General features: G+C 40.5%; 1 protein-coding gene across 1 annotated transcript in view; it reads left to right on the top strand.

The window, feature by feature from the left end:
* AIG1 (androgen induced 1) overlaps window positions 1–13,521 on the top strand; it is a 122,514-nt gene that overhangs the window by 33,903 nt on the left and 75,090 nt on the right. The window contains exons 2-3 of the mRNA XM_084513945.1: window positions 3,184–3,339; window positions 11,308–11,409. Of these exons, the coding sequence (XP_084370071.1) occupies window positions 3,184–3,339; window positions 11,308–11,409 (258 nt within the window). The remainder of the gene's footprint in view (window positions 1–3,183; window positions 3,340–11,307; window positions 11,410–13,521) is intronic.

The following is a 13,521-nucleotide window of genomic DNA, read 5'->3' as shown; positions in this document are numbered from 1 at the left end:
CAACCTGAACCTCCCCTGGTGCAACTTGAGGCCATTCCCTCTAGTCCTGTCACTAGTAATCTCTGGGAAGAGGCCGACCCCCAGCTCCCCACACCTTCCTTTCAGGTATCTGTAGAGAGCAATAATGTCTCCCCTGAGCCTTCTGTGAGCATCCTATGCTTTCCTTATGCCAGACCCCCAAAGGATGTAAATTGTTGCTGACTGTGGCTGTTCAGATTATGCTGCTGAGAGTCAGGCAGCTCTGGCCGTCCTCAGTCTAATCCTTAATGTTGATAGTTGTCAGATGAATTTTCTTGCACATTCTAGAAAGGAAAGAAAGTACTGTGATGCTTATACATACGCTGTTTGTGTGAATAGGCTGGAAATGTTGCTCCCTGAACACTGTAGGATTTTTTCACTGGCTCTGAATGTTCAACAATTCTCAATAAATATGTAATTTTCTCTTTCCTATATGTATTTTTATTTGTTAATCTTTTTGTAGAACGGTTTCTTTCATAGCTACTTGCTGAAGACTTTGGGTACTGTCTTTCCCTTTAGGAATTTTCAGTTATTCCCTATGATATCATTGTATTTTCCCTTGAAACAGTGTGTTCGTAAGAGGATAATGGGGAGAGAAGCTGTTCGTTTTATGATTGATTAGTGGATGTACGATTCCAATTCCCTTGGAAAGTGGGTGTGTGATTGTTTGAGTCTGTGTTACTTTGGAGAGCGACCATTTCAGGGAATCATAGTTAGAGCTGCAAACAATCTATTAGTCACTCGTTCAAGCCCTGCCAGTGTAATATTGTTCCCTGCAGTACATTATTGAATGTTTTGTCCAATATCAGTTTGAATGACTCAAGCAATGAGGCTTCCACCATTTCCTCTGAGAAACTATTTCATGGTCTGGTAGAACTCCCTGTTAGGAAATATTTCCTGGTACTCAGCCTAAACTTCTTTACACCCAGATTGATCTCATTACTGTTAGGTAGACTTTTTTTTTTTCTTTTTTTTTTTTTTCAGTCCTGTCTTGAATCTTTTTCCTTCTTTGGCATTCACACTCTTGAGCGAATAGTGTAGATGGTATCATATCTCCTCTTAAGTCAAGCAAATACATAATTAGTGCTTCTATTCCTTCTCTCCAAATAGGCCATCTGTCTGGTGGAAAACAGGGCTAAGGATGGGAAGAATTTTTTTCTACTAAGTGCTTCCTTCAAATAAATAACATGAAAAAGTGCATAAGGACTCTGCGATTATGTAGCTCCAAGGAGCCCCTACTTTGATTTAAAATGTTTTTCAGGAATTACGTAGAAAACATTAACTTTTCCAAAGTCATTTGAAGTTATACCTTTTTCTAGCTGAATACTCAGGTCCAACATTAGTAGTCTGTCACATTTCATAGCTTCAGGGAATGTTTTGTAATGTTGCCGGTCTATGCTCTGTGCTATTTATCAAGCAAATTATATGGAGCTACAGCAGGGAGAGGGGAGGGCAATGGCAGCAGAATTGCAAGCAGCTCCTTTATTATGTTGATGACAGGATATTCAGGGGCCATTTGAACGTCTGTCGTTCACAGCTTTACAGCCAGAATTTATAAGTATTTGGGTTATATGAGGATTGTTGAGGAAGGGAATGTACTTTAAGCCATCCAACCATTTCGCTTCTCTGGATTTCTTTCTAGTAGTCAACATCTCTTTGGTATTTCCTTCCTTCCTCCCTCCTTCTTTCCTCCCCTATTCTGAATTAGTGTTCCCTAACCTGAGGTGTTTTCTTACAGTACTTATATTATAGTTCAAATTCTGCAAAGATACATGCACTTAATAAATTGTATCTTGCAAAATCTGGGGATGTGCTATTCGTATTACTTACAGACCGCCTGCTTTTTAGTATGAGGCTCCCAGTAAGGCAAATGCTTAGATTTACAATTAGACTTTTACACTAGCACTCCAGGCTTGTTTTGAAAAAAACACCTAGTATGTATTTTAAGTGCATGTGTATGGTTTTTGATGAATCACTGTGCAGTTTGGGAACCAAGCCCGTGTTTTGTTAATTTCTTACCTGAGATTACCCGATGCATGTGGGTTTGTGACCCGGGCTTCAAGCTCTGGGAGTAAACAAACTCTGTGCACTTTTTCTGAACTGTACTAAAAAGGATGAGCAAGTTGATACATCCTCAGGCAAGAGCATTCCTGAGCTAACTTACTACAATTTTACTAAGCTAATTAAGGAAGAAAAACACAGTATCAAGCTAAGACCAAGTCAAGTTTGAACCAAATCGGTGAGTTCAGGTGATTAAACTACCAATTTAATGCGAGAGATAATCTCACAGTGTTGCACACATAAACACACAAAAAAAAGAGGACAGGCAAATGGCAGACTGCCATCACGAAGTGAGAGCTTGGCTGACTCCTGCAGCTTGCTCGTTGTGTCGCTGGTGACCCGAGCTGCAGTGACGGATCCGCCGGCGCCTGTGGCGCGTGTCGAGGCTCTCAGGAGGCCTGAGGCACGTTCTTCGCTCCTGGGCAGGGGGGTCTCCAGGTTTGGCTCCTGGAACGTGAGGAAGAACCACTCATCCTTTTTATTTCCTTTGTTTTAACAGGCAGCGTTTCTCGCTTTTTCTACCTGTGAGATGAAGGCTTTGGGGCCTAGCTTTATGGGGCAAAGCAAGGGCGATTGTTGTAGTACAGCCCCCGGGGAAGGTGGCACCTGGCTGAGGCACGGGTGGGCTTCCCACCAGCAAAACAGTCCTTCCATTTGCACAGCTTTACACAGAAACGTGAAAAGCAAGGCATACGCAGAGCTATGCCAGGGTCTTCCAGCTGAAGTTATGGGCATGAAAACCACGAACAGCAAAATCAGGTTTCTTTTAATTGTACTACCTACCTACTTAGTGTATTTCCCCTGCACTGGCATCCTGATCCGAGTGTTTATTTCAGTGTGCTCAGAATGTGAACCTTTTGGACAAACAATTGGAAAACTGGTTTAGGTGAATACAGTACTTACCCAGATAACTTCCAGCCTGGAAGCACAAGGGACCTTTATGTTTCATGTGAACAAATTCTACTCATCTTGAAGCAAGGGATGTTTCCCCATTCCCCATGTCAGTTCTGAGGTGCTATTCCTCACCTGTACCTGATTCTGCCTCTGCTTTCAGCCAAAGTCTGGTGTTTCCACTGTTGAAGATGTGTTCCCATTTCTATGCAGGTTATCCAGGCTGTCTTCTTCGGGATCTGTGTATTGACCGACCTTTCCAGTCTTCTCACAAAAGGAAATGACAGTCAAGAACAAGAAAGGCAGCTGAAAAAACTCATTTCCCTCCGTGACTGGATGATGGCTGTTCTGGCTTTCCCCATCGGAGTGGTAAGTGTGGTGTTAATCTGTGCTCATCTTCACAGACTGGATGAGTGGTGGTGTTTGCTGGTTGTCTTTTGCCTGGAAGGCTTGTGCATCTCTTCACATGAGACTACAGAGAAAGAGAATCATGGTAGAGGTGATTTTACTACACTGTACTTATCACAGGTGTAAGAGAACACTGATGTTGCTGAAATTATTTTTGGTTCATTAAATAATAAAAGTTTTTAAAATAGGAAGTAGATTGTAGAAGTCATTTCAAATGTGAATTCTACCAGTGGGTTCTTGGAATCAGTCTGGGCTTCTTCTGCACCTCGTGTCATCATCAGTTGTAAAGGAAGTGCTGACTGACATGTCTTACACCGTAACGACCTGACTGGAGCTCCCAGGCTGTGTGCTGTTCTGTCATGGAGAAGAAGGGAAGCTAAAATCCAGGTTGATCCGTGTTAATCCCATGGGGGATTTGGAGCTGACAGAAGAAATGGGGAAGGAAAAAAGGAGTTAGTCAGTAATGTAAAAAAAGGCACGCAGAAGGTATGGAATAATTTGGTTTTTAGATGTCTTTTTCAAAAGAAAACTATTCTTTGGATTGGATTCCGCTCCACTGGGACACTGCACTTCCCTTTTAGTGGCAAAAGGTGCTCATTGTCTTGAGGTGTTTCATACCACACACTGAAAATGTCTGAAAATCCAGAATTTCATGTTTTTATGCGGAAGCGTAAAAAGCTGTCTCAGATTAGTTCCAAGTTTAGGCTACATTAAAAGAAAGGAGAACCTTTCATGAAAGTACCGCTTTTACTATAATTTGGGATGAAACTTTATTTCTGATTTCTAATTTCGATATAGAGTAGTTCAAAATACGTTCACTTTTTTTCACTGTAGAACTACTAGAAAACTTTCTCAAAGTTTGTACTGTTTCAATGAACACTCATTTTCAATTAACAGCACTTAACCCAACTTATCCATATATCATTTATAGTTTGATATATTCAGAGATGCTTCATTAGATGTGATTCTCAGTAATGTGAGATTTCACAATATAAGAAATAAAGAATGCTTTTTCAAAGTTAGAAAATGCAAAGTGAAGGTGAAGGTGTTTCCTTTATAAATACCCACTTGGTAGCCTTCACTTACTGCACTTGCTGGCCTAGCTCTTGGGAGCTGCCACAGTTCATGTTGGGGTAGGAAACTGCAGTTTTCCAGCCGTGATAGAGGAATCGGTATCAACTAATACATTAAAAAAAAATAAATCTCTGAATAAGCAGGCTTGCAAATAGGTATTTTATGTGTGCAGAGATATATATGTTACATGTGTATTTTGAGGGAGTTTGGGAATTGTGAAGTAGTTGTGACTGTGATCGGCAGCAGCTCATTTTCCTACCATGTTGATACTAGAAGTGAAGAAAGAGAACAATATAACATTACTTGTCTTTATTTAAAGAGTTTAAGTGCCTTTTTCAATATACAAGTGTAAGCATCAAAACAATCTACAAGGATTCTCTCCTGCCTCTGTTTTAGCTCTGTTCTGATGTTGGTGTACTTTTCCTCTCTTGCAGTGTTTCTGACCTTGAAACTTTCAAGATCTTGGAGAATATTAGATTCGTGCTGGCTTGGCAATTCAGAGAGCAATTTCAGCTGCATGTTTTGCAGGTTTCTTTCATGCAGTGTTTTGCTTGCCACTAGTAAGCAAGGAATCCCCTCTAGTCATCCCCTGCTCTAGACGTACTGCTGCAAAACTTACACAGTTCCCAAGGGACATTTTGCATACCTGGAGCTAGCTTGTTTTTCAGTGGTTGTGTGCAGAAATAACTTTTTGCACACACACAAGAAAAAAATCCAGAAAATAATAAGGAATGGCCATGCTCATTGAACAGATGCTCTTAATTCCTAAATGTAATGTTTCAGTGGGGAGGTGGAACAACTGTTGACCACATATTCTTTCAATTTACTTCCAATAAAGAAAGCCTAAAAAGGTTGTTTTTATTGTTGCTTCTTCTCCTGGCTACTGGGAGACAAACAGCAGAGCTTTGGAAGGTAGCACTGGTCTCATTGCCCTGCCTCAGGCTTACATGTGTAACCCACACCAAGGCAGCTCCTTCCCAAAACCTGACACTCTCTGACAGCCATCACCGCATTGCAGCTACCATGTGCCCAAGCACTAGGCAGTGCCTGTGGGACAGCAGACCCGCCACAGGCTGGCACCACTTTTCTTTAATGTGGTTACGAGTAGGAAGGGTTTGCCTGAAAGTAGCGAATGTGTAATGCTGGTTTTGCTCTTTTAAAGACCTATTTATGTGCAAGAAAATACCCAGTGAAATTCTGATATGCCAGGGGTGCTTGTTAGGAGGAAGTTATTAAAAAACACAGTGTCTGCAGGAAAAAAGTTAAAGTTCCCTTATTTCCCATATTCTCTTAACAGCTTCCTCACTCCAAAAAATAAAATAAAAAAAGAACAATGTAAGCTCAAATGCAGATTTTTTTATTTTTTGAGTCTCACCCACGTAGCTCTCCATGGAGCTTCTCAGCGCTTTCCAGTAGCGGCACGAGGGAATATTCACACAGAAAAATTGAACAGATGTGAATAAAATCCTTGTTGGGTTTCTGATGTAACAGTACAGAGGCCATGCTTAAATACTTGTCAGTTACCTTAACATCTAAATTATTTTTATTGCTCAGTGTTTTGCACAGGGCATATTTAGGGAATAATGCAAATACTAGGGGAACATTTTAAAGCCCACTATCTGTAGTTTTTCAAGAGCTATTCAACACATTTTTTTCTTTATTTCCTGCTTACTGAAGCCCTTGAGACGACTTACTCTGAAATATAGATGAGAAAAGGGGTTTCCACTCCCAAGTCAAACAATGATGTGTGAAAAAACACGTAACAAACTACAGCATTTCATTTTTAGTACTTCCTTAAAAAGTGTAACATGTAAACCACCTGGGAAGTCTGACCACCAACCTCCTCCCACCTTCCAAAGGAAGGGAAAGAACCAGCCCAAGGGCAAACAAACTCCTTGGGTGGCTTTGCAACAAATCAAATCTTGCAAAATCTTTGCAGCAAATCAAATTTCTCCAGTGTTGTGCTATGCATTGCATATCTCCAGGGGCTCCGATAAAACTGAGAGTTGCCAACCTGCTATTAGGTTTAGGAGCATCAAGCAATAAACATGAACCTCTTTGAAGGACCTAATGACTACTGTTTACCTATTGTTGTTCCTTTTAGAATAGATTTTAAGTGAATCAAATCAGAAATCATCAGACCAATTTTCTGTGCAGCAAAGTGTTATTCCATGAGAAGTCTCTGGGCAACACTTCCTGTCCCTTTTTAAGGTTCCTATAAGGCTGGGATACTATTCAAATGCCTAAGAGATGAGGAAGCATCCAATCAAAAAAAAAAGGGTTGTGATAGGCATTTTAGAGGCTTACTACCAATTATTGTCTGTACTGGGTACGCCTACCACCCCTTTATCATCCTGAAGGAGATTTGTGTTGGGAATAGTTTATACTATTAAAGAAATGTAAGGCAAGCGTAAAAATCAAAGCCTATACTAGTGTTTTAAACTATCCCTACTCTTTTCTATTTGTTTGTCATAGATTAAGGAAGTTTCCAAGTTTCTGTTGCTACTTAGTGTTTTGTGTAAACTGCATGTGGCTTTATCGATGGTTATTGTGATTCATTTGTACTGTACAAGAAGAGAAAGAGATAGAACGGGCATTTCTAGGTGTTTAAGACCATGGCTAATAGAAACAGAACAAAGAAACAAAATGGATATTGTCACATATTAGAAGAGCAATTGCTGTCTAGAAAATCACAGACTGTACATTATTATGTAGCTTTAATAGATCAGTTTGGGCCTGAGTCTAAACTGGCAAGAATGATCTCATTTGCATAAATTATACTTTTATGCTTTTAAAAAGCTGTGATGCTAAAGACAGAAAGCTAGGCATGCTTCCATATCTCTTGTTTCTCTGTGGTATTTTAAGAAGGCGCTAGTGCAGTCAAAAGGAAAGCTGATCACCCTTCTTCTGTTGACAATTAATAACGGTGATTAGGGACCTTATCCCAAGGAAAGATGTGTAGGCATTTGCTGCAGTCCCCTACTTGCCTTGGTATTTTACTGGACTACAAAACACTTTTATTGATTCTGCCATGCTGAAATCTCTATTCCAGATTCTGCCCTCATTGGTGGTGAGATAGCAACTGGTGCGGGAAGCATGAGCAAGCAGTGCAGCTGACTGCTGAACTCTCTTTTCCAAGGAGAGCCCTCCCTGGTTTTCAGTTCACACTCTTTGTGATTTCTTTCATTGGCCCTTTTCAAACTCGGTTGGTGTGATTCTGTGCTAGCGCTAGGTCCCACATAAAGCCAGCAGTACCATGCCAGTTTGCACTTCTGGCAGTCTGCTTTTAATAACAATTCACTTCTATATGTAATGCCTTTAACCCTCAACGATGCTCCCAAGTGATATATTTATACTTGCACTTAACCACAGCTGTCTTGGGAGACAGCCAGAAAACTTACCTTTAACTGCACAACGTGTACTTAGATGTAATTTTGTCAAGGTCAGAGTATTTTTGTTTTTTTGTTTTTTGTTTTGTTTTTTTTACTTTGTCATGAAGCCATCCAGGAAATGAGTGAACCTAACTGTGCAGCCCAGCCAAAACCAAAATACATAGTGCAGGAAAATAAAGATCCACTGGGTTCATTCTTGTTTTGCATAACATTTCTTGGTTGGGCTCATCTAAAACAGCAAATTATGCAATTCGTTTCATTGGCTTCCCCCTCTTAGTTCCTTTTTTGCTTCCATTCACAGTATTTTGATAAAGCTACTTGTTTTCCTTTTTGACTCACCAACCATTTCCCAGCTTGTCCTCTAAAATTGCTCATGTGGCAGTGCCACATGTTCTCATGTCCTTCTCTGAAACTTCAGAGACAGAAAACAAAAGCTTAAAGAGAATCTCCTTAAATGGGAAAACAGAGTTTTGTTTTCAGCCTTATTTGTTGTTTCCTCTGCCGTGTATTTATTTAGCGATACTCTAGATGTCTGTGACGGTAGCGACTCCGTATTTTCAAACATTTTCAAAGGTTTGCTTGCAAATTTGAGGTTCCCTTTGGACTGTAATGATCCTAGATAGGAAAAGTAGCAAAAGAGGGACTCTTCTGTTCTTTTATGTTGCTTAACCATATATTGTTTAACCAAGTTATCAGTGTCTTCAAAAAGTTGGCAGTCTTAGGATACTTCTGTGCAAAGAAGTGTAAAAGCAATTGCTGGGGTCTGTTTTCCTCCAATTCCAGACCTCTAGTTTGTGTGAAGAGGAGGTGGAAGAGTGACATTTGTGCCATTTTGGCTTGGGAACAAAAGAAAATCAAAGTACAGGACTCCCAGAAATAATCGTTGTCTGCTGCCTCTGAGCAGCCTGTTCAGCTTGGCATTTGAGGGCAGTTCCATGACTCTGGCCCTAAAAGCAATGAACCATGCCACAAGGAAGATGGGATTATAAGCATGGGAGATGCAATTCTGAGCCTTACATAGGCAGCGGAAAGAAGCAGCTCCTTGCAGTGGCTTCGTAGTGCATGGCCGTGTGTGACCTTGGCAAAGCCCAGCTCAGAGGACGTTTTACCAGTAGCAGAGGTGGTTCTAAAGTAGCAGACCAAGAGCTGCTTATTAATCAAAGAACAAATTCAGAAGCAGCCAAAGGATCTCAATAGGAAGTCCTCATTAATAACTTTTTTTTTTTATCCAAATTGTTCATTTTTGTAGTTCATTCTAGTTCACAGTTCAACAGCTCGTTTTTGGGATTCATTTTACCCAAATGAGCGAATCGTAAAGAAAGGCAAGGTGAACCATCCAGACACTGGGAGCGATCTTCCCCAGGGCGTTGTGTTGTCTCGTGTCTGGCCATCCTCTGGGACAGGTTGGTTCTGTAACTCTCTGGGCTTTGCGCACTTCCCTTACCTTATGTCTACCTTGCGATAGTGCTTCGCTAAGCAGCGTTTGCCGTCTGTACCTCCAGATGGCTGCAACCAGCTAGGTTGATCTCGTTCCATCCATTGGCTGACTTTGGTAAAGGGACAGATGGCACATCCCCTCTTTTCCTATCTTTACCTCCATGGCAAAGTCAATTGTTTTATGCTGCTCCACACAGAAATCGCAGAGTGAAACATGCCAGCTATGTTGTGTTCCATGCAATGAGGTTCAGTGTAGTTCTGGGTGATTGTCCTGGCTGTGAGACTCCTTTGGAAAAAAGCATTATCTAATCTTGTTCTTCATGCACCTGAATCTCCGTGAGGTTTTATGTCCCTGTTGGTCTTAGCAGGTTCTCAGAGACCCACGGTAATAATGCATGACTTCTAGGAAGCCTATAGAGAAGAGGATACTTTGCTTCCATTTTCCCCGCTGTTCAGCTATTCCTATCTTGGCACTCATGTGTCAGCAGGTGTGTAAAGAGCTGGGCTGTGCCAATGCCAGACGAGAGACTTCTTGTGGGGTACTTTACACTCGCAATATTTTTCAGGCCGTCCATCATACCCTGTTTTTTATTCCTGGCCTCTGTGTACTAGTCAAATGGTCTCCGAGCTTATTCCGAGCAGGCACTGATAGCTGTCGTAACAGATGGGCGAGTGTGCTGGAAACCAAGAAACTATGTACTGTATGCACGCCGGGGGAACAGCGTACAGCGTTGGATCACTCACATAGCTGCCTGGCCGAGGCGTGTGTTTCTGAGCTAGAACAAGGTGCCGTCGATAAACCATAACCTCAGTTTTAGCTTCCCAGACTCAGAAGCACATGAAAACAACTTACATGTATACCTACACTGTCACACATACTCGTAATTTGCTGGCCTCGCTGTGCTCACCCCATGTTTCTTGCACTTTCTCTCTTCTTCTCCTCCAAGTTTACTCCTAATCCATCTAAGTAAGATCATGGGCCAAATCGGTTCAGATGTAAATGAGTATTTCTCTGCTGATTTCAGTGGAAGTCCTATCTGTTGTCTCTCAAACCTGGAACTTGGACATGTTGCTACAGTGTAGAGGTCCCCTCCAAATTGTCCCTGAAAAGTGCCTGGCCTAGGTATCGTTTTTTACTGCTGTAAGCAGTAAGCCTTTTGTTACTACAGAACTAAGAGCTCAAATTCAAGGTAAAAAAGCAATTGTGTTTTAATTAGAAGACTACAGATTCTGTGCTTTCCCCAGCTAAGGTAATCTAAAACTCTTATTTCTGTAATTTTCTGTGGTTTTATATTGTCTTTGCTTTTCAGACATCAGATTATCTTTAATGAATTAGTGACAATTTGGCAAATGTTGAGCCTAGCACAAACTTTGTCTGAGCCATCTGTCCTGCCCTCAGTTTAGAGGAAATAATGGTCTTTCTTTGGGCTCCTAGTAAATAGTCTCTGACAAGAGCTAGGGCAAAATTTGTGCTGACAAGTGAGGGGAATACTGGAACTCTTCTCTGTGCATCCCAGTCCGCGAATTGTGTGCAGGCTGCCTGAAGTGTTAATGGTTTTTTTAATAATGCTATTTTGATGGCTGACATTAAAAAGTGCTAAGATGAGTTTATAGACTTCCGTTCAGGGATGAATGCTTCATACTTATACGTTTTATGAATTCCAAGTGATATTTTGTCTGATTTTCCATTTGTTTGCTGTCCCATTAGTGGTGGAACATTATTTATGCACCACATCTGCTACTAAAGTACAGTACTCCGTTGTAATTTGGCCACAGGCACATAAGTCAAAAGAAGAGATTTTTTTTTCCAGGCTGAAAGTCAAAAAAAAAAAAAAGAAAAATTGGAACAGTGAATGCAAAGAATAATCCAGGTTCACATTATTGATTAAAGCAAGATTGGGTTGAAGAACAATTGTATCTATACCTGTCCGTAGTTCATTTGCTAAATGCCTCACTTTGCAATCTAGAATATATAGCTAATTGCTCAGAAACATTTATTTAATTCTCTCTTTTTTTTTTTTCCTAGTTTGTTGTGACGATGTTTTGGAGCATCTATATCTATGACAGGGAACTGGTTTACCCAAAGCTGCTTGATAATTTTATACCAGCATGGCTGAATCATGGAATGGTGAGTAAAGTGATACAAATGCTTCCTTGTGTGAATAAAAGTCTAAGATTCCATGTGTATGATTCCGTGTACACTTAGCAATAATCTTTCTAATTTTTGAAGTATACCACACTTGTATATCAGAACCTGTATCAGAGTATTTTTTTAAAATGTGGAATTACATGCATTAAGGCAAAGGTGTAGTAGTTTTAAAATTGCTGAATCTGTACTCATAGAAGTAGTTTATTTGAAGAAATTTGAACTTTCCATCCCTATCTGGTATGTCAAGGAGGACATTATTTCTCTCAACTGTATGTTTAAATGGTAAGGGCTACATTTTTCCAACAGGTACTTACTACATTTTATGCAGTATTTGGAGTTGAAAGATGCAATGTTTGCTTCTCTTGCTGTGTTGGTGCAAAATATTTCTTTATTATTTTGTTTTCCATAGCAAGCCATGGCAATCCACTTGGCACTGTTGTTCATCAGTAGATGACGACAGAGCTTATCCTTCAGCACATCTGCAGCAGATCAAGATTTGTCCACTGCTGTTGACTTTGATAAATTGCTCCTTTGTGGAGTGGGGCTGATGGCATTGCTATTTATTCATTCCCTAAACTGTTTGTGTTAAAGGAGCAGTATGAGAGTTCCTACTGATAAGAGGAGCATCAGCTTCTGCTAGGTACTGTAATTTTTTATGATGTTGTGAGAAAAACAGCGTGATGATGTGTATGTGTAGAGCTGAGCAAAGAGACTGGTGAATCTTACTGTGTTTGTTTGGACTGTCCTCCTTTGAGTTTTGAGGTCACAAACCGAACACTTGTAAGCACTACCAAGCCATACGTACATTTTTTCCAACACCACATCAGTGCCGACTCCAATGACGTTTCTTCCAGGTGACATTGCACATACTGAAAGTGCCTGACCTGTAACATTTTTCATGAAAGTGAAGCATTTGACAACAAGTGGTCCTGTGTATTCAGGAAGTCTCTTCTTTGCCATATCTAAAAGGCAATTCAAGTTCCTGTTTTTTTGTTAGAAGTATATACTTACTGATAGATTTGAAGAAGTCTTCTGTTTGTAATTTTTGGACACACTAGCATTTGCTGAAATGAATTGCATGCATTCATCTTAGACATCTTTATTTTCAGCTTGGAACATTATAGAAGGCATTTTTGACAGTCCTTTGTAAAGGAATCATTTGCTGTGTCGGTCTCCATTTATCCAAGTGTTCTTCAGCTCGGTCACAGGGAAGGCTCATGACTGTTGGGCTTTTCACCACCTTTCAGTCTAATTCTTTTTGATGTTTTAGCCATCAATTTATCTTCACCAGCTTTCATAATAATTAATTCTGATGCATTGCCCATCATAATACGGTGGGGTTTGGGGGATGAGGATGGAGATTCTGGGGAGAAATTGTTCTTCATAAACTACCTTGAGAATGCTGGCCTCATTTATTAGCGGAGTTACAACTTTGACATGGTGGCTTTTAGAGAACATGATAAAGGTCCCCTTGCAAAAGGGTAGGACCTCTAGCAACAGAGTTTCAGAAAAGTCGAAGTCCACAGCTATTGTTTTGTACTGAAGTAAACATCTATTCTCGTCTTTTCTTGTACATTTTGACAGCAGCTGTGCACGCTTGGTGATAATTTTTCTGAACTCAAGAGTGGCTGTGCTGGAGCCTAACCTTGCACAACAAAACTTACAGAAGAGATTCATTACCCTTGGCAGAATGAAATCAGACTGGAAGAGTTGGGTCCTTCTGTTACTACATTGTTGATGATGAGTTCCTGTTCTCCGTGAACATTCCCTACAGTACCTGGTGCGGCTCCTAATGATTTGAGTTTAAATGCTAATTTCACCTGTAAACAGTCTGTCCAGGTTTTTTCCTACTGTTTTCCCTAAGCACGTGCTTAGAAAAAATAGCCACAAAAAGTGGAAAAATTCAACAAAAATGGTAAGGTCTTCCATGGTGAGAAGACTCCCTACTTTAAATGAAAAATCATTTTTTTCAGAAGTTTCTGACGTGTATTATAACTAGCTGTAACAAGTTGCTCAACCGTCATCATCAGCCTGCAAAATTCACAAGGTGAAAAGGAAAGATAAGTCATAAAACCTGTGGCTCTAATAACA

This window comes from Aythya ferina (assembly GCF_964211825.1).
Source record: "Aythya ferina genome assembly, chromosome: 3".
Lineage (NCBI taxonomy): Eukaryota > Metazoa > Chordata > Aves > Anseriformes > Anatidae > Aythya > Aythya ferina.
This window is presented reverse-complemented; position numbering and strand designations above follow the sequence as displayed.